Here is a 25293-nt window from a genome sequence, read left to right as displayed (position 1 = left end):
GTCTGATTGGATGTTTGAGCTTCACTGGGGCGTTTGAGTGTAGTCCGGAGAAGAAGCAGGAAACAGACTTGCTGAAGGATGTATGTAGTGTTTATTTCCTGAGCTGTGGATTGTTTATCTGATTTCATTTTGCCATGAGGAGGGTCACACTGTTTGTAAACGGAACCTCGTCAAATGGAAAGGTAAGCTGTGGCCATAGACTGTTTATATCTATACATGTTGGTTAGCATTGGTTAGCATCGTGCTAAAAACAAACGGATTCTTTAACTTGTGAGCTGTCGTTTTGTTTTATTTAATTAGCTGCTGTTTGCTGTCGGTGTTTCCTCCTCAGGTGGTGGCTGTGTTCGGCTCTCTGGAGGATCTGCTGTCCACTGCCAGCTGTAAACTGGGGATCAGAGCCTCCAGTGTTTACAACGGGAACCGCGGCCTCATAGACGACGTCACGTTAATCAGGTGAGAAGCTGCTGTCACTCACATCCAGATGTACCTCCTTTACTACAGTTAAACACTATTAATACCCTTTACTAATACTCTGTGTCAAAAATGAAGTGTTCAGACCTTTTACTTACATGTGTGTTTTGGATAGACAAACAATTATTATTATTCACAAGTAATAGTTCTGCCAGTAACAATTAGTGAAGTACAATTACTAACACCAAACTTAGATTATGTCACAAGTCGTAACAGTCTCCAAAACCCTGCTATATTCTATTTTGAGAACAGGAAAGCTGCAAAAACGTTCAGTTTTATTTTTAAAAGGACATTTTATTTGAACTCTGGAAGGTCTATGAACTCTGGACGCCCTGGCCCTTATAACGTTTGTGTTATTATTACGGCTCTTAGACAGAAATACATAAAGTTCAAAAACATTTTTAGACCATCGACTACAGTGTCAGTACTTATACCACACAAACAAATATTCGGATACAAGTCATAGTACTGCACTCAACGTGTTACTTAAGTAAAAGTACTAATACTACACATAAAAGTACTCAACTAATTGTCCTCTGATAAACAATACCACGCAGATCAGGTGAGACCGGAAGCTGTCACCATCATAACATCAGGAGGTATTTAGATCATTAAGTACAGTTAAAATACTAATACTTAGAAGCAGACCTTCAATAAATAGACTCTAGACATACACTGAAGTGCATTTACTACAAAACTCTTCCTCTTTACTTGTATCAGATATTTTACATTTGTCTCCACTACAACCGTCAGAATCAGTTTCCAGCACCGATGTCTTTAAGATGATATGTTTTTAATGAGGTTATCCCTCTTCCATCTGTGCAGGGATGATGATGTTCTGTACGTCTCAGAGGAAGACTCATCTGAGGGTAAGTCTGAGGGACACATTCAAAAAGGGCAGCAGAAGTCTGAGTGTTGTAAGGTAACTTATATTAAACTGTTCCTGTGTGTAGATCCTCAGGATGACCTCACTGACCCTGAGAAGGATCAGACTCACACCGATTGGCTGACGCTCAACGTGGGTGGACGCTGCTTCACCACCACCAGGTAGATATTTTTTTCATCCATCATTTAATCATCTTTCAGAGAATCATCCCGCTCCCCAGCACCGTTACTTATTCTATTTAACCGTTAATGACGCTGAAAATACAGGAGGATAAGAGACGCTGGACACAGAGCTTAACTAGAGACACATTGGACTGATATTCATCTGTAAGACACAAACACACACTCCTTTATTCACTGTTTTCTGTGTGTGTGTGCGTTCGTGTGTGTGTCCTCAGGAGTACGCTGGTCAGTAAAGAGCCGGAGAGTATGCTGGCCCACATGTTCAGAGAGAAGGGTGAGTTTTGTCCTATAGAGAAGTGATTAATGTGTCTTTTATCTACACGTTATTATGATGTCTTTAATATTTCACCTCTGTATTTGTGATCCAGATGTTTGGGGGAACAAGCGCGACTCTCACGGAGCGTTTCTGATCGACCGCAGCCCGGACTACTTTGAACCCATCCTGAACTATCTGAGACACGGCCAGCTGATCATCAACGAGGGCATCAACCCACTGGGTACAACACACACACACACACACACACAGACACACACACACACACACCTAAACTGTAATAGATTACTTCCTAATCTCCGGTTTCTCTCTCTGCAGGTGTGCTGGAAGAGGCTCGCTTCTTCGGGATCGAACAGCTGGCTGAACAACTGGAGACTCTCATAAAGGTGTGTGTGCCTGTGGAAAAACATTTAATAGAGTGTGTTTCTGGTTGCTTGACATGACCTGTGTGTGTGTGTGTGTGTGTGTGTGTGTGTGTGTGTGTGTGTGTGTGTGTGTGTGTGTGTGTGTGTGTGTGTGTGTGTGTGTGTGTGTGTGTGTGTGTGTGTGTGTTCAGTCCTCTCAGCCTCCTGAAGATCACTCGCCTCTGAGTCGGAAAGAGTTCATCAGATATCTCCTCGCCACCACCACCAAATCAGAGCTGCGCTGTCAGGTACACACACACACACACACACACACACACACACACACACACACACACACACACACACACACACACACACACACACACACACACACACACAAACTTAAACATGCTGTCATAAATACACAGTCCTACATAACGAGAGAGTAGCTAGAGATTCCTGTTTGTGATGGTGTGGGCCTCCACTTTAATCTCAGTTTCTGTGTGTGTGTGTGTGTGTGTGTGTGTGTGTGTGTGTGTGTGTGTGTGTGGGTGTGTGGGTGTGTGTGTGTGTGTGTTGTCTCTCAGGGTCTGAACTTTAACGGGGCGGATCTATCCCGTCTCGATCTGCGCTACATTAACTTTAAGATGGCCAACCTGAGCGGAACCAATCTGAGCCACGCTAACCTGAGCGGGGCCAACCTGGAGAGAGCCGACCTGTCGCTGGCCTGCCTCGACGTGAGACATGCTTATTATTTATCTTACTGAGTAGGAAACTGACTTCAGACGTGTACACCTGCTTTTTGAGTCTCTAAATTAAGTGGGTGTGTCTGTGTTTGTCTGTGTGTGTCCGTGTGTGTCAGGCTGCTAACCTGCAGGGAGTGAAGATGCTCTGCACCAACGCAGAGGGAGCTTCACTGAGAGGCTGCAACTTTGAAGATCCTGCAGGAATCAAAGCCAACCTGGAGGGTGAGACACACACACACACACACACACACACACACACACACACATACACACACACACACACACACACACACACACACACACACACACACACATGTATTAGACTCATTTATGTGTGTGTGTGTGTGTGTGTGTGTGTGTGTGTGTGTGTGTGTGTGTGTGTGTGTGTGCAGGAGCCAACCTGAAGGGCGTGGACATGGAGGGCAGTCAGATGACAGGGATCAACCTGAGGGTCGCCACGCTGAAGAACGCCAAACTGAAGAACTGCAACCTGAGGGGGGCCACGCTGGCAGGAACCGACCTGGAGGTACACACACACACACACACACACACACACACTGACTCCTGGTATAAGTTAAAATGATTATTTGTAAAAAAAAAAGATCAATGAAAAATATATATGAATGGTGCGTTCAGGTGTGGTCTGTTTTTCCCAGAACTGTGACCTGTCAGGCTGCGACCTTCAGGAGGCAAACCTGCGCGGCTCTAATGTGAAGGGAGCAATCTTTGAGGAGATGCTGACCCCACTGCACATGTCTCAGAGTGTGCGGTGAACAAACACACACACACACACACACACACACACACACACACACACACACACACACACACTGACACTTTCCTCTCTCCACAAACTCCTCGTTAAAGACCATGAATGCCAAATGTGTTGCTCCGAAACCAAACACCAACAAGTGTGAACTCCTTATGAAGACATTTTATTTGGATCTGTCAGATAAAGAAGAACATGTCCGTTAGAAACATGTGTGTGTGTTCCTGCTTTTACAGCGACGGTAAACATGTCTCTGAATGTAGTTGTGGATTGTTAATGATGTTCAAAGTTGTTTCAAATACATCCTAATTAAATGTACTCAATGCAACGCTGAAAAAATGAACCATTTTAATGTCTGAACACTGAATGCTTCTTTAAAGCTGAAATAATCCCAGATTGAAACGCTCAATTTTTTTTATTGCAAATAGCAGAAATAATTCAAGTACATTTAAATAAATATATTTAATAAAATAAATACATTTAAATAAATATATTTAAATTAAATAAATACATATATATATTTAAATTAAATAAATATATTTAAATTAAATAAATACATATATATATATTAAATAAATACATATATCTAATTTAAATAAATATATTTGAATGTGCTAAAATGATGGTGGGCTGTTGCTACAAAGGGATCTTATTTTATTTATTGTTTGCTATTATTTTTTATATCAATTCTCATGTCTTATATAAATTCCCAAATAAATGTTTGGGCTTTTTTGCATTTTTTCACTGTGTATAAATTGGAAGGAAATCCAATTAATCAAACCAAGAAAATATTTGTAAAAAAGGTATAACAGAAAAGGTGTTTAATTTCCTGAGATCAAAACACAACGTGAAGCAGCATTTTGTGACCAAAAAAGAGTTCAATTCAAAGCGGTTTGAGTCTTTGTGTGTATTTAAACAACCTCACAGTTTAAAGGTGCTTATTGAAACATGTCCTGATCATTTAAAAACACAGCTCCGATGTTAGAAATGCTCGTTTAAATTCAGTAAATAACTAATCCTCAGAGCTCAAAGTCAGATAAATATGATCCATGATTTCTGCTCATTGAACTGCTGTATTTAATATCAATGATGTATATTTGAGTAAATGTCCGATGCTACTGAATGTGTCTGTAAGCTCGTTACATGTAAACTGATGTGAAACCGTCTTTTCTGCTGAATCATGCTTATTTTATAATGTTTAATGAATGTTTTTCTTTAAAAAAATTAAACGTTTCGGCATGTTTTGAATTTCTTTATCACCGAAAATGTGATTTAAAGGTTTTAAGTCTGTTTAAAAGTGCTTGACTTTGACTCCGTATGATCTCTCTTTAAAGGAAAGCTTATTTTAGTTTATTTACGTATTGTTTTTATTACTTAAAAAAACAAAATCTGTCTTTTTATCTTAAAATCACCCAAACTTCTATCATCACTGGATGTTGTACCTGTGTTCACCACCAGGGGGCGCCGTTGTGTTAGTATTAGTGACTTCAGGAGTTTTACTGGGAGGCTTTTCTTAGGTAAAAGTATCCCAGTGTAATACTGAGTATTCCTACACTCTGGTACTTCTACTTTTACTCAAGTACAAGATCTGAGTACTTCTACTTTTACTCAAGTACAAGATCTGAGTACTTCTACTTTTACTCAAGTACAAAGATCTGAGTACTTCTACTTTTACTCAAGTACAAGATCTGAGTACTTCTACTTTACTCAAGTACAAGATCTGAGTACTTCTACTTTACTCAAGTACAAGGTCTGAGTACTTCTACTTTTACTCAAGTACAAGACCTGAGTACTTCTACTTTACTCAAGTACAAGATCTGAGTACTTCTACTTTTACTCAAGTACAAGATCTGAGTACTTCTACTTTACTCAAGTACAAGATCTGAGTACTTCTACTTTACTCAAGTACAAGATCTGAGTACTTCTACTTTACTCAAGTACAAGATCTGAGTACTTCTACTTTACTCAAGTACAAGATCTGAGTACTTCTACTTTACTCAAGTACAAGATCTGAGTACTTCTACTTTACTCAAGTACAAGATCTGAGTACTTCTACTTTACTCAAGTACAAGATCTGAGTACTTCTACTTTACTCAAGTACAAGATCTGAGTACTTCTACTTTACTTTACTTTTTGTTTGCATTTGAGTGATTTAGCTTCTTCTTCTTCTTCTTCTTCTTCTTCTTCGTCTTCGTCTTCTTCTTCTTCTTCTTCTTCTTCGGTTTCTTTATGTACAAATGCATTCCTGCAGGAGTGTAAACACGGGACCTGATCTGTGTATTGTGGTGTGCTTCCTGCAGGGTGATGAGGCTGTGGGTGGAGGTTCTTGATTGGTGGTTTGTGGCTCTGTTGAGGAACAACACCAGAGTCCAATCACAGAACTGTGTTTAATCTGAAGATGGAGGTGGAGTACTCAGATCTTGTACTTGAGTAAAAGTAGAAGTACTCAGATCTTGTACTTCGAATTGTACTTCAGGACAGTACTTGAGTTAACGTACTTAGGTACTTCCCACCTCTGACTATATCCGATATGTTCCTTTACATATTTCTGTCACCAGTTCAGATCCTTAACTTAAATAAAAGTACTTATTTATTTCTCTGAATGCAAAACAGTTTTTAATGAAACAGTGTCAGCTGTGCCGACGCTGCCCCACGCTTTCCTCACTTTAGGAAGCGGGTGGGTGTATTTTCAACAGGAAAGGAAACTTGCTTCACTTCACGTTTGGTCAGAATAAAATGCACACTGTGGTGTGGAAGTGTTTATGTTGAGGCGGGGGGGAAGAGGGTCTTTCTATAGGACGTTTCAAACCAGAAAAATATACAACCAGGGTCAGAAATGTCCATAACTGTTCGGCTGTATGGGCTCCCAGTCTCTCAATATAAAATAATAATACATTTTATTCATGGAGCGCTTTTGAGATCCTCAAAGACAGCGTACATTTGCAGGTTAAATACACAAAAGGTATATACAGTATAGAACAACACACTTAAAACATTTTGAAGTTAAGGTTTTCGTTTTATTACATGCTACTTTACATGTAAACTCATTTATTTCATATGCTAACATGTAGAAATATGCATTGTAATGAAATACATTTACTCAATTGCTGTTCTTATGTAAAACTTTGAGGTACTGTGTACTCCAAAGCAATTCAGAGGTAAATGTTGTACTTTTACTCAACTTCATTTACTTAATACCTTTAGTTGCTAGGCAGATTTGGATTAATGATGTCAAATATAAATCAAGGTCTGAGTACTTCTACTTTTACTCAAATACAAGATCTGAGTACTTCTACCACCTCTGTACATTTCTGACAATGACTTCTGTAGTTTCACTCAGGAAGATAGAGTAGTGTATCGTCTGCATAGAGGTTTTGCCCATTTCTATAGGTCCAGAGACTGATCCCTGTGGAACACCAAAATCAATTGTACTACAGGAACAGGACTAAAATATGTGTTGGAGCTATTGTTATATTAATTCAATATATGTCATTATTTAGTGTAATCAGTTTGAGTTTATTAAAGGAGTTGATGCTTTTATTTTGAAGGCAGCTTTTTTTTAGTGTTCATTGGAAACAGGTGGAGGTCAGATTGTGTACCAGAAAGGATCTATGTTTGTGTTTTTTACCAAAAAAGCAACCGAATGAGAGAATAGGTAAAGTATTGTATTCATTGTGCTTCATTTATATTGGAATAAACTGAAGAAAGCTTTATTCCTGCCTGGAAACCCGTTTATCTCATAGCTGCTAACATGCAGATGAACCACACAGATCCACCGTCATAAATCCAAGCACTCTTTATTATCTGTGTTATCTATAAATAACACGACTCTGCTTCAGACTGATAGCGATGTACCTGCAGACTCACAAAACTCCCAGCATGCTCTCTGCTCGGCCCTGTGGAGACACTCGAACGCTGAATGTTAATAACAGATGGAGCACGTTCACTCTGTGAGGGGGAGTTCCTGCAGCTATGGTCTTTATGTGGGTGGGAGTGGGTGTGGATGGGCGTGTGTGTGTGTGTGTGTGTGTGTGTGTGTGTGTGTGTGTGTGTGTGTGTGTGTGTGCGTGCGTGTGTGCGTGTGTGTGTGTGTGTGTGTGTGTGTGTGTGTGTGTGTGTGTGTGTGTGTGTGTGTGTGTGTGCGTGTGTGTGTGTGTGTGTGTGTGTGTGTGTGTGTGTGTGTGGGATGTGGCTTTCTCTCAATGAGGGAACATTTTCTTCAGGCCAAATAAAGCTGCCCATGTAAACTCCACATTCCTGACTTTGTGGTGCGTCTGTCTCAAACTCTTTCTTTTATGGAGAGCCGAGGGTGTGTGTGTGTGTGTGTGTGTGTGTGTGTGTGTGTGTGTGTGTGTGTGTGTGTGTGTGTGTGTGTGTTTGACTTTTAAGGATCTAAGCGTAAGCCTGTCGTTGAGTTCAGACACGTTACAGACTCTGAATCCTGAGGAATTATTTCCTGCGTGTGTTTTTAATTCTCTCTGAGCTGCATTATGATTCAGTCGCCCTCAGTGCTGGAAAATACTACATTTTCCCATTTCATAATATCTCACCATTCTCACACGGAAGGAAGCATAGTACTTTTACTCTTCGAACTTGAAGCTGACAGTGCTTATTAATTGAGGAAAGACTTTGTGTGCAGCGAAAGTTTTTAGAGATTTAATCTTTAATGGATTTATTTTTCCAGATTAAAAAAGCACATCAGCGACTCCTTTATTGACCTTTATAGATTTTAAACACTCTTTTAAATTTCCACTTTGGTTCCATTTATTACTCCATTATCCATTACTTTGTACAACTTTCGTTTTATTTTTATTTTAGAATTTTAAAATATAGTTGTATTGCTCAACACGGGATCTCAGTGCTGGTACTTTGACTGCATGAAGGGAACACGCTCCACCAAGAGCTCCAAAACAATCTGCAGCCTCCCTGACCTCATCCAAACTCTTAGAAAGAGCCAAACACACACACACACACACACACACACACACACACACACACATACACACACACACACACACACACACACACACACACACACACACACACACACACACACACACTCAGTTGAATTACAGACGTACAGCCAGAGGCCACACACAGAGTTATATATCACTCTGCAGGGATACAACTCTCTCTTCTGGATTTAATGCTCTTCAGTAAATACATACCCTCTCTCTCTCTCTCTCTCTCTCTCTCTCTCTCTCTCTCTCTCTCTCTCTCTCTCTCTCACTCTCTCTCTCACACACACACACACACACACACTCCCTGCAGCAGCGCTCTGTCATTACAGAGGAACATCTCCTGTAAATGACAGTCTCTCCTCCTGCTGAACCTCAGGACGCCTGCAGGACGGTCAGCAGCAGCTCTGACAGGGTTTCATCTAAATCTGGAGTAATGAAACATATTTCACATGAATAAATTACCCAAATAAAGTTATATAAACAAACTGCAAAGGTACAGAAGAAGCCAGTGTTCATTTAACCTGGTTATTTGACTATCTTTCGATGATTTGCCACCATGATTGTGATAGAAACGCTGGTTTATTTTGCAGCATTGCTTCATGTATGTCTGCATGACTGTGAGGCGATGAGCATTATTCTTTGGACGCTCCCTTTGAGAGCAGATGTCCTTTAACCACAGAGTCTGGACCCACCCAGACCTGGAGAACAAACCCAGACCTGTAGCCAAACCCAGACTCACCACAGCCAGGCTGGATGTGCCAGGCGACCAATAAAAAACCAGCAGAGACATTCCTGCTCACCAAAACCAAGACAGAGAACCAAGACTGAGAACCTGAATCCTGCAGCAGGACAAGTGCTCCTCAGGTCTCTGCTTCACACTCCAAGAGAGACAAAGAGTTCACAGGAGGGAGAGGGTATTAAAATAAGAGCACAAAAGTAAAGGAGGACAAAAGTGAGGTAGAAACAGTCAAATAAAAGGCAGAAATACTACAAAATAAATGGTATTTTTCACAGATTTCTTCCACTTTTCCTGCAGTAAAGCGTACCCAGAACACTTTGTACTTTGTGTCCTGTTTACTTTAAACCCAGATTAGACACCGCCTCATGTACACAGACAATGTATGTATAAATATACAGTGTGTTTATTTATATATAAGCACTGATGAATGCCTCTGAAGCCTGATTGAGGAAACAGGAAGTATAGCGTCTGTGTTTCCCTCACATCATCCATCAGCAGAGTGTTTATAGCCAGATAAAGACGTTCAAAAAGAGATGATTTCCTCCTGTTTATGTTTTAAAGTCACTTTTATACTGGATGTAAAGCTCGATAAGAACAAAGGCGACTGTGTGTTCGTGATATTCTTCTTGACAGAATATAAAGTGCTTTTTTAATGTGATGGAAATGCATGCTACGTAGAATTGGAGGCAAATATTACACTTTTTTCTCCTTTGCATGACTTTTTGCAAATATTGCAGGTTCATATATTGAATTAGAAATATAGAATATGTTAGTAGTGTTATGGATTAAGATACCTGGTAGTTTAAAAAGTATTGAAAGTGAACTCTATCTTTACCTGCGGCGAAAAATGAAAGAGTTTTTGTGATATGTTCAGAGTAATATAGCAGTATTTGTACATGTATTGCATGTATTAAGCTTAACAGAAGTATCACACAATAAATTCTCTGTGCTCATTATCTTTATTTATATTTAATCACAAATAGAATAGAATAGTAATACTCTGACAGGTATTGTAAGTAATGCAAGAGTAGAGTATAACGTATTATAAAATGGAAATAAAAGTACCTTCTATTTCTATTTAGTACAGTACTTTAGAAAAGATATCTAAGGGTGTGAAAACCTTTAGCAGTTTGTACTTTACCTGCATGAACAAGTCTTATTAAGTGGTATTTGTACATGAACTGGAATTGGTACTTGTACTGCATGTATACGACTTTAGCAGTAGTATTTGTACTGAATGTATGACATGTTAGCAGTATTTGTACTTGTACTGCATGTAGAGTACAGTAGTATCCGTACTGAATGACATGTAAGCAGTATTTGTACATACAGTATACATGACAGTATCACACAGTACTCTCTCTGTACTCATTGTTCTCAGACAGAGACTCTCAAACACACATTATGCCAATGAATCCACAATGGAGTCTGTGTGTGTGTGTGTGTGTGTGTGTGTGTGTGTGTGTGTGTGTGTGTGTGTGTGTGTGTGTGTGTGTGTGTGTGTGTGTGTGTGTGTTAGTATAAACAGCTGATTATGATCACTGGAACGTGACGCAGAGACTTTCAGAAACCTTCTCCTCCAGCGCTGTAATAATTACTGCAGGAGTACGGAGGCCCTGAAGGGTCATATTTTCCTGTGATTATACATTAACGTTGTTTCCTCAAGATCAACTGTACGTGATAGGCCCTTTAAGGCTTCCGTACTTTAAGGAAATCGGCTTCCAATCAAAGGAAAATATATATATTGTTAGAAAGTCACATTTCTGTGTTTTGTCCTGGTTTTACTTTGAGCTGAAGAAACTTTTTCAGTGAGACTTTTTTGTGTTCTTCCAGCAGTAACATGTAACCTGAGCAAAATGTAAACAGATGAAGTTAAACTGCGGCTCGGATCATGCACAGCAGGAATTTAAAAAGGAAACCCCTCCTCCACACACACACACACACACACACACACACACACACACACACACACACACACACACACACACACACACACACACATGCTGCATTGCAACACACTCGGAAAATGGAGTCAATGAATACATGGCACCGGGGCGTTAATGGAGTGGAGGGGGGAGCGTGTGTGTGTGTGTGTGTGTGTGTGTGCGTGCGTGCATGCGTGTGCGTGTGCGTGTGTGTGTGTGTGTGTGTGTGTGTGTGTGTGTGTGTGTGTGTGTGTGTGTGTGAGCAAAAGGAAACTCCCCCTGAAGGCGGTGCTCCTCCCGGACTGAACACCGAGAAACATCCCGACAATGAGCCCAGCTTTCCCACGTTTTCTCTCCTCTCACACACACACACTCACACACACTCACACTGGATCATTAACAGAAACACACACTAATGAGGATTAATCCGGAAACAACCTGAGTTTCTGCAACTCGGATCTAAAAGGTAAATAATGGGACTTTTCCTGCAGTATGGTTTGTCTGGAAACGTCTTTATTGCTCTGTTTTCTCTCTCTCTCTCTCTCTCTCTCACACACACACTGAATAATGATCAAACACACATTTATGAGAATGAATCCGGATTAACCTTTGATTCTGCAGCTCGGATATACACACACACACACTCCGGTAAAAACTCGGTAAAATGTGATTTTTATCCGCAAACTTCTTTGTTGGTGTGTGCTTTCTCTGCATGGCGACCCGTGTGTGTGTGTGTGTGTGTGTGTGTGTGTGTGTGTGTGTGTGTGTGTGTGTGTGTGTGTGTGTGTGTGTGTGTGTGTGTGTGTGTGTGTGTTTTCCAGATGTAGAGCAAGTACTTAGACTCTGAAAAACTGTGAAAATTCGCGACTTCTTCTCGTTACGACTGTTGACTTGATTCAGTGGCTGAAAGAAAGGCCCTGCTTTGTCTGGTGCAGGTTTATAAGTAACTTATCCAAAGAAAAAGAAGAAATGTGTTTTGTTTAGACTTTGAGCACCGTAAACTAGTCCTGCTTTGTTTGGGAAAAGTCTACGGAAGAGGATTAGGGTCACATCTGAGATTTCTTTATTTTAGTCACGGAAAAAAGAGGGAATTCTGAAAGTTTCCCCCAAAAATCTGAATTTGAACAAACACTTGTGTGAAATCTGACCGATAAAGCAACATGCACAAAATCTCTGAGGTTGGCAGTTTAATATTTCGATAAAAGGCATGAAAGCATTCAAAGCCACACACTGCAGGAAACGTCCCATGTTAGAAGTGAAGATGGTTTTCTGTGTGAAATGAATTCCACACCATAAAAAATGCGCTGCATTGTTTTGGTAAAAGTCTGTAGTGTTAGCTAAATGTAATCTTGCAGACAATGTGTCATGTCATCATATTTCATAAGATAGTCCCATGTCATGTAAAATACTTTGTAAAAGTATTGAATTAAAGTTGTTGTTTGGGTGAAAGTACACAAGTCCTCTATGTAGTTTAAGCATCAAAAGTGAAGCTTTATGATGCAGAAAGGAGTCAGGCAGTTTCACTTCAGACTCTGATCAGATTTAAGACACTCTTGGGCAGCAGTGAAGTTAAGAAGACTTTATAAATTCTGGTTTCTGTCGCAGTGATTTCATATTCATCTGATGAGTCATCAGGAGGAGAACTGACTCACTTCAACACTCAATAGCCAGGATTCAAAATCTGTGCAAACAATACGACTGCACAGCGAATCCAAATTCTACCAGCTCTGATGGACATTAGGCATCAGGGGTGTGTGTGTGTGTGTGGTGTGTGTGTGCGTGTGCGTGCGTGTGCGTGCGTGTGCTGTGCGTGCGTGTGTGTTATGATGACAGTCTGCAGACTGTCGTCCTGCCGCAGAATCTGAAGTATAGGTGAGGTTTCAAGGAAGGATAAACAGGAGGGGAGAAGTTATAAAAAAATCTGCCGTCTCTACTTTAAAGAGTCCTCTCCTGCTGATGTTCAGGTGTATATCAGTATGTAGAGTCTCTACTTTAAAGAGTCCTCTCCTGCTGATGTTCAGGTGTATATCAGTATGTAGTGTCTCTACTTTAAAGAGTCCTCTCCTGCTGATGTTCAGGTGTATATCAGTATGTAGTGTCTCTACTTTAAAGAGTCCTCTCCTGCTGATGTTCAGGTGTATATCAGTATGTAGTGTCTCTACTTTAAAGAGTCCTCTCCTGCTGATGTTCAGGTGTATATCAGTATGTAGAGTCTCTACTTTAAAGAGTCCTCTCCTGCTGATGTTCAGGTGTATATCAGTATGTAGAGTCTCTACTTTAAAGAGTCCTCTCCTGCTGATGTTCAGGTGTATATCAGTATGTAGTGTCTCTACTTTAAAGAGTCCTCTCCTGCTGATGTTCAGGTGTATATCAGTATGTAGCATCTCTACTTTAAAGAGTCCTCTCCTGCTGATGTTCAGGTGTATATCAGTATGTAGAGTCTCTACTTTAAAGAGTCCTCTCCTGCTGATGTTCAGGTGTATATCAGTATGTAGTGTCTCTACTTTAAAGAGTCCTCTCCTGCTGATGTTCAGGTGTATATCAGTATGTAGTGTCTCTACTTTAAAGAGTCCTCTCCTGCTGATGTTCAGGTGTATATCAGTATGTAGTGTCTCTACTTTAAAGAGTCCTCTCCTGCTGATGTTCAGGTGTATATCAGTATGTAGAGTCTCTACTTTAAAGAGTCCTCTCCTGCTGATGTTCAGGTGTATATCAGTATGTAGTGTCTCTACTTTAAAGAGTCCTCTCCTGCTGATGTTCAGGTGTATATCAGTATGTAGAGTCTCTACTTTAAAGAGTCCTCTCCTGCTGATGTTCAGGTGTATATCAGTATGTAGTGTCTCTACTTTAAAGAGTCCTCTCCTGCTGATGTTCAGGTGTATATCAGTATGTAGAGTCTCTACTTTAAAGAGTCCTCTCCTGCTGATGTTCAGGTGTATATCAGTATGTAGTGTCTCTACTTTAAAGAGTCCTCTGCTGCTGATGTTCAGGTGTATATCAGTATGTAGAGTCTCTACTTTAAAGAGTCCTCTGCTGCTGATGTTGAGTGAACTCTTGTCAGGTCTAATTAAAGCGAGTGTGTTCTCCACATGTGTGTGATGTATTAATTATGTGTCCATAAATCCGCTCTACACACACATGCTGCACACGTGAAGTTCTCAGTGATGACTCACTCTGTTTTATGTTGACGATGCATTCGCTGTCATCTGACACCGCTTCAGTGATTGTCTTCCCTGCAGCCAGGCTGAAAGTAACTCTGCTTTAAATTGTGTTCTGCAGGATTGTAGACAGATTGATGTCACAGTAGCTTTAGTTTAATGTATAAATTACCAGAAAAGGGGAAACATGTCCATCCTGGTTGTTTAAAGTCCTTTAAATCTCTTTGCAGTCAGTCCAAAAGCCCAAAGTATTCACTTGAATATGATAAACGAAGATGACAGGCAGGAGATATTTTGTGACTTATTTTTGTTTCCAATTTATTTAAAAATATTTATTTTTTCTTCAGATTTATTCCTGATTTATTCCATGCTGCTGCCTCTAGTTAATTTAATGCAAAAATTGCCCAAATCTTCTGTATCCCGCTTCTTTAATGTAAATATAAGCTGCATTTTTGTGTATTTAATCGTTCACTGTGACTCTAGGAACAGTGAACGCAGGATGTAAAGTCATTAAACTAAGGAAACATTCAGCTGAATAGTTGCTCTGTAAAATAGTGCAGCATCAGTTGTGTGATTGTGTAACAACAACATTTTCACTCATATTTTTAGAGTGTTTCTTCCTCCCATAGCATCTAATGTGTTTAGCAGATGAGCGATCACACCTGCATGCTGACACAGGCAAATGGTGTGTGTGTGTGTGTGTGTGTGTGTGTGTGTGTTTAGTCTAACACCTGACAGATATTTAGTGTTGACAGGTTATCTCTAGTGGTGTCTTCACACTCTGGGTGAGAAACAGCTGCACAGGTGTGATGCATGCTGGGAGAAAACACTCCATATCCATGCTGCAGGTTTTCCTGTGGTTCAGAACCATGTGTTTGTCTATATATGTGTGTGTGTGTGTGTGTGTGTGTGTGTGTGTGTGTGTTTACAGCGGAGATCCTGCTGTGAGTTTCTAACGTTGTGTCTCTGTGTGTCTGCAGTGTTACTTGCTGTGAAGACGCCATGTCTTCGTCTCGCTGCTTCTCCTTACTCCTGCTTCTCCTGCTGCTGATGAAGACTCCAAACACAGAGAGCAGACCGACCAACGAGGACACCGACACAGGTAACACGCACCTGAAGGCAGCACCAGCGTTTTTCAGCAGGGAATCACATCTAGAAGTTCATGTTACTTGGTTGTTTTCCCTTCCCTGTATTGTGTTCTATAGGTTTTTGTGCATGTACGTGATAGGCTAAGGGGCGGGACATCTCTAAGCAGGCCGGCCAGCTAACCAATCAGAGCAGACTGGGCTCTGGTTTTAGACAGAGGGTGAAAAGAGGTGCTGCAGCAGAGGCAGTCTGAGAAACATAAAGAGCTTTCTGAACATTAAAGCATGGAGACATGTCCCAGGAGAGACACAGAATATCAATATGCTTCTGTCATGCTGCCAGTGAAGCCTGTGTTCACTGGTGTGTGTGTTCCCTGCTGCCGTCTCTGGTTTAAACGTGTGTGTATTACATAAAAGCTAATAAAACTTTCCAATGAGACAATTTCTTAAACAGGAAAAATTACTCTCACTTTTCTTCTGTTTTTTTGGCTGGTTTTGGTTTTTGCCGCATCTGAAACCAGTTAGGGAGATTTTTACTCCTGGTGTAACTGAGGCTGGTAGTTACGGTGTGTGTGTGTGTGCGTGTGTGTGTGTGTGTGTGTGTGTGTGTGTGTGTGTGTGTGTGTGTGTGTGTGTGTGTGTGTGTGTGTGTGTGTGTGTGTGTGTGTGTGTGTGTGTGTGTGTGTGTGTGTGTGTGTGTGTGTGTGTGTGTGTGTGTGTGTGTGTGTGTGTGTGTGTGTGTTGTGTAGAGATTAACACAGGAACACAGTGTTCATGGTAACAGACACACCGTTTTAGAAAGCATTCAACCTCTGTCTCTCAGTGTGTGTGGGGGAGTACTTCAATATTTTAGAGGCTAAAAACTGACTTTTATCCTTAAATCTGTTTTCAAAGAAGGTTTTTGAAGCTTTATAAAAAAATATGCATAATCTGGAAGAAATGAAGAATCAAATGAAACAAATTTTAGCTGTTATTATTCCGGAGAAACACGTGATGCATGCTGGGAGAAAACACTCCATGCTGCAGGTTTTCCTGTGGTTCAGGTGTGTGTGTGTGTGTGTGTGTGTGTGTGTGTGTGTGTGTGTGTGTGTGTGTGTGTGTGTGTGTGTGTGTGTGTGTGTGTGTGTGTGTGTGTGTGTGTGTGTGTGTGTGTGTGTGTGTGTGTGTGTGTGTGTGTGTGTGTGTGTGTGTGTGTGTGTGTCTTTCAGTCAGAAATCCAATTATATTAACTCCAATATGACATTCAGGGACACAAAATATGAAAACGCTGGGGAGAAATCCACATTTGAGAGGCTAAAAATGACATTTTCTGAAATGTTCCCTTTATAAAAACACTTTTCAAGTTAGCTGTTTATGGATATTTAGTCTTCTTGTCATCACAGCAGTGTTATTATAAATGTGCGTAAGCAGGATTTAGAAATAAAGCAACCACTAAGATGACTTATTAAAGTAATGCTCCAGAAAGAGACTAAGGGAACCTCCTACGATGTTTAGAAGAGAGGTTATTAAAACTGTTCCTATTTATTCAGCGTGTCCTGCAAGTGTGTGTGTGCATGCATATACCGTGTGTGTGTGTGTGTGTGTGTGTGTGTGTGTGTGTGTTTTGTGCCAACCATCTGGTCTGCAGCTGACTGCGAGTCTCTGTGATTCTGTTGTTTTTGGCGCCTGTAAATTCTTGTTTTCTTCTCAGTCAGGAACATCAAATTTAGCCTCTTTTTTTTCTGCGGTTTCTCCATAAACACAACCTGCTTTCAATTTCACCCTTATTCTCTCAAAATTAAGTGTTTAGAAACCCCAAAAAAGTGGTTTAAATGTTCCTGTAAGTGCAGTGAACCCGGCCCTGTCTAACGCTGCTTTTTATAAACTGTTTGATTTGTTGAGCAGAAGCTGCACTTTTTAACCATAATCTGTATTCTCAGCGCCACAACAGAAGGTTTCCCAGAGATCCAGCTTCATAACCTTGTCTCTCTGGGCTCTTTTTCTGTGTTTACCTTCACCAGAAACACAGAATTACAGCGGGGGAGGGGTGTGTTTTTGTTGTGTTTTTGCTGAAAGGAGGCTGACTTCTTTTCTTAGTCATAGAGTTACATTCTGAAAAGGTTAAAGGGACCAGGTTCTGCTCATATTCAGGTTGTTTTGAGTGTCTCTCCTGGGACATGTCTCCATGCTTTAATGTTCAATAAGCTCTTTATGTTTCTCATACTGCCTGAGCTGCAGCACCGTTTTTCACCCTCTGTCTGAAACGATTTTGGGTGAACCAGTAGAAGCAAAGAAGAGTAAATGTATGATTATAAGTAACACAGCTGGTAAAAACTCAAACTGGTATGCATACTTTGAAAGTGTTGTTAAAGAATGATGGTCAAACCTTAATTAGATGTGTAAACATAATGGGACATGCCAAAGTACTAATTCTGAGGGTTTGAAATAGTCTGATTGCAAGAAAAATTCTCAAAAATGTCTTACTTTTCAAAATGGTCCTCGCATGAAAATGTAATACATTGGGCCCCATAAAGATGGTTAAACAAATACAAACACACACTAGCAACGTTTTGTGAGCAGCTTTTAAACATTTATCCTTCTTGCTGTAGCCGACGCAGTAAAGTCGTCCGAAGACGAAGAAGACGATGAATCCTCCTCAGAGGAAAACAAACTGTCCAATGAGCTGTCAACGAGCAACGAGAAGCTCCAAAGTAAGACTCGAACTTTCCGTCTCGTTTTAAATTATTGTAAAGTGAATATCTTTAGCAAAATAAGACATCTGAAGACAAAGATTGCCATAAACTTAGCAAATTGCTTATTCCTCGGGGCAATTTGGCCTTTAATAAATGCTCACGTTTGGATAAATGAACTATACTTGGACTCCTTTATTTATGCAGGATATAACCAGCTTCTATTTAGCGGGTTTTGAGCATTAATGCTATATAACTAACTCATAAACCATTATTAATTGCACATGAAGAATGGTCAAAATGCTAATTCCATTCTTCTCAAACTGTACGTCTTGCTTTCTCTTTCTGCTGATTTGTTTCGTTTTTTAAAGAAATGAACCATGGTCCTGATGTTTACCCCGCTGTGTTTCCCCGTTAGCGTTAGCGCCGCAGTGGGAGATGCCGGACAAAATGGAGAAGCAGCTTCACGCCGTTCCCGCCAGCAGGACGGTGAAGTTTCGCTGCCAGGCCACCGGAAACCCGGTTCCCACGCTGCGCTGGTTCAAGAACGGGAAAGTGTTCAGAAAGGACCAACGGATCGGAGGCTACAAGGTAAGGGGGGGGGGGGGGTAATAAAACTAACAGATATTGTGTTGAAACTTCTCCAGTTCATTACTGACATCAAGACATAACTTTTTTACATTACAGGTTTTAAGAGATTTTATAATGAATATGCAAATGAGGCAGTATCTTATGGATCTTATTTATGTCTTTATTTTTCAGATCAGAGACCACATGTGGACTCTAATAATGGAGTCGGTGGTGCCGTCTGATAAGGGGAACTACACCTGTGTGGTGGAGAACGAACACGGGAGCATCAAACACACGTACCTGCTGGATGTAGTCGGTAAGGAGACCTACATTAACACCCAGGAGAGTCTGGGTAATATTAATGTAGACCCCTTTTAACTTGTTTATTTATTTCTCCTTTTACTTTCAGAGCGTTCTCCTCACAGACCCATCCTGCAGGCTGGTCTCCCGGCCAATCAGACGGCGGTCGTGGGTCGAGACGTGGCGTTCGTGTGCCGTGTGTTCAGCGACCCGCAGCCTCACATCCAGTGGCTCAAACACATCACCATCAACGGCAGCAGAGAGGCGCCCGACGGACATCCGTACGTCCTCGTACTCAAGGTGTGAAACGATTGGTCCCCGCACTGATAGATAAACAAGTACACAGACACACTAGTATGTTGAAATGCTACAAATTCTACCTATATTTAATTGTAGTTTCCCATCATGCTCCTGTGTTTCCCTGCAGACTGCGGGTCTGAACACGACGGATAAAGAGATGGAGGTCCTGACTCTGAGGAACGTGAGTCTCAGTGATTCAGGAGAATACACATGTTTAGCAGGAAACTCCATCGGCGTGTCGCATCACTCCGCCTGGCTCAGCGTCGTCGACGGTCAGTGCTCAGAAACTTCTTGGATTTAATGTGCTGAAGAGTGTGTGCAAACATTTCTTTGTGTGTGTTTGTGTTCTTTCTAAACTGTAAGTGTACAACATTGCTGACAATGAATAATTATTACAATACAGAAGAAGTTTTTACAAAAGTAGAGAAAGAATAAAAATGCACCTTCGAAAACGTTGAAATTAAGCCTCGAAAAACACTCAAAATGTTCCTTTAAATCTTGAAATTGTACAATGACAAACCTGTCAAATCCGCCTTAAATACTTTGAAATAAACCTGAGAGCAACCTTGAATCTCTAGCTTAAGGAAACTTTAAGATGCCTGGTTTTGACTGAATGAAAGGCGTAGAACTCTATTGATTTGATGATGGTTTTTCTCTTCAGAGCTCCCCCCCGCCCCACTGCCCTCGCAGACGTACCTGGAGATCTTCATCTACTGCCTTGGTTTCTTCATCATCATCATCCTCATCGCCACCGCCGTCATCTGCAGACTCTGCTGGGCGCCGAAGAAAAACAACTTCCACAAACAGCTGGCCGTCCAGAAGTTAGCTAAGAGCATCCCACTGAGGAGACAGGTAGCAACCATCTTTAGTTCCTGTTTTACTTCCTGCTTCTGTTGATGAATATACATCTATTATAGAGCAGAGCTGCAGGGAGTGTCAAGTGTCCTGCAGTACCTACAGAAATTCCCCAGCTAAATAAAGTATTTCTGTATTGTGTCTCCCCAGGTGTCGGTGGATTCCTCGTCAGGTTTGTGTTTGATGCGTCCGTCTCGTCTCTCCAGCGCAGCGAACTCTATCCTCACCGGAGTCTCGGAGTACGAGCTGCCCTACGACCCGGCCTGGGAGCTTCCTCGAGACAGGTACCTGAAGAATTGATGGAAAATTAAGTTAGGACGTAGAGTATTTTTACTAATCTGTGATGTGTGTGTGTCCTCAGACTGACGCTGGGGAAGCCTCTGGGGGAGGGCTGTTTTGGTCAGGTGGTTCTGGCCGAGGCGGTCGGGATCGATAAGAACAAACCGACCCGCCTCACTAAAGTGGCCGTGAAGATGCTCAAAGGTGAGAGCTTCTTTAAATCCATTCAAGTCTCTGGAAACACAGCTGCAGACGGAGGAAACCATGAGAGAGAAATGTTTTCATGTCTGTTTTTATTTCCGGGTGCAGCGGACGCCACCGAGAAGGATCTGTCCGACCTGATCTCTGAGATGGAGATGATGAAGATGATCGGGAAACACAAAAACATCATCAACCTGCTGGGAGCGTGCACACAGGACGGTGTGTGTGTGTGTGTGTGTGTGTGTGTGTGTGTGTGTGTGTGTGTGTGTGTGTGTGTGTGTGTGTGTGTGTGTGTGTGTGTGTGTGTGTGTGTGTGTGTGTGTGTGTGTGTGTGTGGGTGTGTGGGTGTGTGTGTGTCGCTAAATGCTGCACAGATGCTAAAGATGCTAACCCCTCTTCCTCCTCCTCTCCCTCAGGGTCTCTGTACGTTGTGGTTGAGTTTGCCTCTCAGGGGAACCTGCGGGAGGTCCTGAGGTCCCGCCGCCCCCCCGGCCTGGAGTACTGGAGTGGCTCTCAGCAGGAGGCCATGGACCGGCTGGAGGTCCGGGAGCTGGTCTCTGCTGCGTACCAGGTGGCCAGAGGGATGGACTACCTCGCCTCCAGGAAGGTAAACATCCCGTCTATGTCCTCTGGAAGATCTGCAAACTGAAATGGGTGCAAAATCTGTAAAACGCTTATTTCCGCACCAGATTATGAGGTGGAAACTGATCAAGTTTATTGTTAATAATAATTATATGTACTTATCCCCCCCCCCCCCCCCCCCCCCCCCTCAGTGTATCCACAGAGACCTGGCAGCGAGGAACGTTCTTGTGACCGAAGACAACGTGATGAAGATCGCTGACTTTGGTTTGGCCCGAGACGTTCACCACATCGACTACTACAAGAAGACCACCAACGTGAGGACAAATCCAAACTCTTGATGTGAAACGTTATTGGATTTCTGAGGCTAAATGTTAATATGTCCTGCAGGGTCGTCTGCCGGTGAAGTGGATGGCTCCGGAAGCTTTGTTCGACCGGATCTACACACACCAGAGCGACGTGTGAGTGTTTTCACATAGAAGTTAAAGACATAGTAAAAGATATTCAGCAATTTATTAAAAAAAATAGAATACAAATTAAATAAATGAAGATATATCTGAATTATTCAAATAAATTGAAATAAAATAAACAATTAATAAAATACAAAAAGTTCAATAAAATTAGAGATAATTCAATGAAAACAAAACGGAATAATATTTTACAACTGAAATATAATAAAATACGACATTAATAGAAATAAGTAGAGTAACATTTTACAACCCAAATAAAGTAATATGATAAATAAAATAATAATCAAATCGATTTTTCTCCATATCTAATGTTTTCTGCACTGTTCCCGCAGGTGGTCTTTTGGGGTCCTGCTGTGGGAGATCTTCACCCTCGGGGGGTCTCCGTACCCCGGGGTCCCGGTGGAGGAGCTCTTCAAGCTGCTGAAGGAGGGACACCGCATGGAGAAACCCACCGCCTGCCCCCAGGAGCTGTGAGTGAACCGGACACCCTTCCTTTAAACAGAAATAGAGGTTTTAGGGGTTATTCATTCAAAATGTACCTGAGAATGCACCAGTTTTATACCGTGTATTTAATCCAGGACCTTCCATGATTTTGCGTGTTTCCAGATATCAGATGATGAGAGACTGCTGGCACGCCGTCCCCGCTCGCAGACCCACTTTCTCACAGCTGGTGGAAGATTTAGACCGAACACTTTCCCTCATGGCCAACCAGGTAATAACAGCACGAACAGCTGATTGTCGGACGTATGACATGTCGTGGAATAAAACGTAAAAACGGCTCAAATTGTGAATAAAAATAATTATGTGAAAAAAGTCAGAATTCAGAGAGCTAAAAAAAATGATGAGAAATATTATGGGGGAAAAATCATATCTGAGAAAAAAGTGAAAATTCTGGGAAAATAAGGAAAAAGGGACAGGTAAAATAAAACGACATATATCCTTAAAATCTTAGAACTTTCTCAGAAGTCAGAAGGAAAAAAGTCCCATTTCTTGGTATCTTTGAATCTAACCCTGATGTTGTGTCTCTGCAGGATTACCTGGACCTGGCCTCTCCTCTCGTACAGTACACCTCCGTCAGCTCCTCTCACTCCTGCAGCTCCTCGTGAACGTCCTGGGAATTGCTTCCTTCCTTCATCCCGTTTCCTCTCAGGCGATTCACTGCAGCGTCCTGATGTGAAACCCAGCTGGACTGAGGGATGGGGGGTGAAGAGCCTGAGCTGCTGCTGCTGCTGCTGCTGCCGCCGCCGCCGCTGCACGATGTTTATAATAATAATGTTCTCAGTGTGAATAGTGTAAATATTATTTTGTTATTGTTACCATGGATGAAGACAGAACTGGATTTATACGAGGAAAAGGAAACGTAAAGCGAGAAATACTCAAAATAATGAACAAAATACACAAGACATGGACCGTGTTTCATAAAGCATTAAGACAGAGGAAACAGCATTAAAAAACAGTCATTAAAAAGCTACGAATACATAAGCTTTCAAAGGGAATACGACAGGTGGGAAACAGTGCAGGGTAACACATGAATATCACTTCGTTTTATAAAGGGGTTAGGATTCTGCCTTAATTCAAGAGTCTTTTCTAGATGTAACCAGCGTAAACACTCTTCCTCCATGTTTAGTTTAGACTTTGAAGACAAGAAACAGACGCTTTATACACACGACTAAATGTATACATACATCTCGGTACTTTTAACTTGTCTACCATCTGTCTCCCTTTATCCTCGTAGAAGTATTTCTTTGTGCATCTTTATTAATTTATTTTGTACCAGTATTTATGTATTCTCCACACATGTTGCCAAAGAAGATGTCTGCCAGTGTTACACTTCAACATTGCACTTATCCAGCTGAGTTCAGCCTGCCATTTACAGAAAATGCTTCGAGTTGAATGTGTACCATAACTGATTAACAACAGTATTAAAAGCCTTTTTGAATTTACACCCTGGTTTGTTGTGATTTTTAACAACTGAAGTGATTGGTGTGTCTGAGAGATCGTCCAAATTGAGTCGGTGATGTTAAAAAAATATAGCATTTTTCTCTCGTTGACGCACCGAAAGCTGGTCTTCTAGAATATCAGAATCAGATTACCTTTATTAGTCCCACAGAGGGGACATTTACAAAAGTTACAGCAAAGACCCAAAGACAACTTAATATCACTCAAAAAGCATTAAAAGGATATTGATATTTAAGATTCAAACTATTGAGAAAAAATACACATCCCCATTATAGCAGCCGGGTGAAAGTATGAAACGGTGGTAGAATAAATTGCACTGTACTTAAAGTATATATATATATAAATGAAATTATGTGAAAAGAAAAGAATCTGAGAAAAATATATTATGTGCAAAAGGTCAAAATGCTTTGTGTTTGGAACTTGTGTTGTATGTGTTCTGCTTCATGTACCCTTAAAAAAGTTGTTATTTTGCCTTTTGTGTTTGAGAGTAAAACATGAGTCCCAGTCTCTCCAAAAGTACCCCACCCCCCATCAAACATACAGAGTGTGTACAATGCAAAAAAAGGAATCGCTGGCAGAGGCCTCTGCATTGTCCATCACACACATACATGATTTGCTCCCATGTGAGGACCACTTACCCATAGTCCCTTGTGAGGACCTCATTTCTGCTGTGTCAGGAGGATTCAAAATGAATGATAGGAAGAGGCCTATGCATCATCAATCACAAGCCACCCACACACACACACACACACACACACACACACACACACACACGCACACACGTCCCGCAGAGAGGAAACATCACGTAACAAACGACAGGAGGCTCCTGCAAACGTTCATCATGCAGTTCTTTCTGACATCTTATTCCCTCTGTAGCCTCTGGATGACTCTGCAGATACATTACGGCTGCTCGGCCTTGCACTAAATTGAATCTCAGAGAAAGGCCTCTCCTTCCTGTTCCTCAGCAGTAAAACCAAACATTTTCCCTTCAGAGCTCTTCTGGCTACCCTCAAAACCTGAACCTTTTCCAGGAAAATGTCCTGGCTTCCTTTAAAAAAATAAGAGATGCCCAGGAAATATCAGTGTGATGCTAAATGTGGGCACTTCAGAATCCGTGAGATATTTAACGAAAATATCTTAATTAACTGGAAAATATCTTAATTAACTGGAAAATATCTTAATTTAAGAAAGAAAATCTTAATTTTTGAGGAAAAATATCTTAGTGTTTGAGGGAAAAAACTACTTTTCAAGTGACTTAACTTAAAAAAGGAGTACCTCATTATTCCAATACATCTTAATCCACCTTAGCTTAAATTAATACCTGGGTTAATGACCACTCGATCATTTGAAAGGCTTATGTTCCCCAAAGGATGAATTGTAATAACTCTGACTGTAACGCACTCTATGATTCCTGCTGAAATAAAGTTTGCTTCCTTCTCTGTTTTCTCCTGCAGACCAATTCAGCTTCAGTTTGTTTTCTTAGAGCTGCAGTTAAACGGCTCTGATTCCTGGAAATGAGGGCTGTTAACAGCAGGGCTCAGCAGGGGGGAGGAGGGATGGGGGTGAGGAGG

At 41.3% G+C, this 25293-nt stretch overlaps 2 protein-coding genes across 3 annotated transcripts; both read left to right on the top strand.

Annotated features, from left to right (window-relative positions):
• Positions 1-37: 37 nt before the first annotated feature.
• On the top strand, positions 38-4928 carry kctd9b (potassium channel tetramerization domain containing 9b). Its single transcript, XM_063890349.1, has 12 exons — positions 38-182; positions 332-453; positions 1297-1340; positions 1425-1518; positions 1755-1813; positions 1908-2036; positions 2132-2199; positions 2370-2465; positions 2745-2894; positions 3020-3125; positions 3296-3429; positions 3560-4928. The coding sequence occupies exons 1-12, from the start codon at positions 135-137 to the stop codon at positions 3674-3676; spliced, it is 1167 nt and encodes a 388-aa protein (XP_063746419.1). The 5' UTR covers positions 38-134; the 3' UTR covers positions 3677-4928.
• Positions 4929-11596: 6668 nt separating this feature from the next.
• fgfr1b (fibroblast growth factor receptor 1b) lies at positions 11597-23706 on the top strand. 2 transcript variants are annotated; one of them, XM_063889918.1, is made up of 17 exons: positions 11597-11763; positions 15436-15557; positions 18129-18230; positions 18628-18800; positions 18972-19095; positions 19189-19379; positions 19507-19651; positions 20041-20231; positions 20385-20518; positions 20596-20717; positions 20823-20933; positions 21131-21321; positions 21488-21610; positions 21684-21754; positions 22096-22233; positions 22370-22475; positions 22795-23706. In XM_063889918.1, exons 2-17 carry the CDS (start codon positions 15458-15460, stop codon positions 22867-22869), a joined length of 2097 nt encoding a protein of 698 aa, XP_063745988.1. In that variant the 5' UTR covers positions 11597-11763; positions 15436-15457; the 3' UTR covers positions 22870-23706. The 2 variants fall into 2 exon arrangements, with proteins under 2 accessions (XP_063745988.1, XP_063745989.1); XM_063889919.1 differs by lacking the exon at positions 18129-18230.
• The last annotated feature ends 1587 nt before the right edge of the window (positions 23707-25293 follow it).

Source organism: Eleginops maclovinus, chromosome 8 (assembly GCF_036324505.1).
Source record: "Eleginops maclovinus isolate JMC-PN-2008 ecotype Puerto Natales chromosome 8, JC_Emac_rtc_rv5, whole genome shotgun sequence".
Taxonomy (NCBI): Eukaryota; Metazoa; Chordata; class Actinopteri; order Perciformes; family Eleginopidae; genus Eleginops; species Eleginops maclovinus.
This window is presented reverse-complemented; position numbering and strand designations above follow the sequence as displayed.

Bases quoted from the DNA above. Each gene is read 5' to 3' on its own strand.
- kctd9b (XM_063890349.1), top strand. From the start codon at position 135: ATGAGGAGGGTCACACTGTTTGTAAACGGAACCTCGTCAAATGGAAAG. The intron at 183-331 runs GTAAGCTGTGGC...TTTCCTCCTCAG, and splicing joins GAACCTCGTCAAATGGAAAG to GTGGTGGCTGTGTTCGGCTC. The intron at 454-1,296 runs GTGAGAAGCTGC...CCATCTGTGCAG, and splicing joins GACGACGTCACGTTAATCAG to GGATGATGATGTTCTGTACG.
- fgfr1b (XM_063889918.1), top strand. From the start codon at position 15,458: ATGTCTTCGTCTCGCTGCTTCTCCTTACTCCTGCTTCTCCTGCTGCTG. The intron at 18,801-18,971 runs GTAAGGGGGGGG...TTTATTTTTCAG, and splicing joins AACGGATCGGAGGCTACAAG to ATCAGAGACCACATGTGGAC. The intron at 19,652-20,040 runs GTCAGTGCTCAG...TTTTCTCTTCAG, and splicing joins CTGGCTCAGCGTCGTCGACG to AGCTCCCCCCCGCCCCACTG.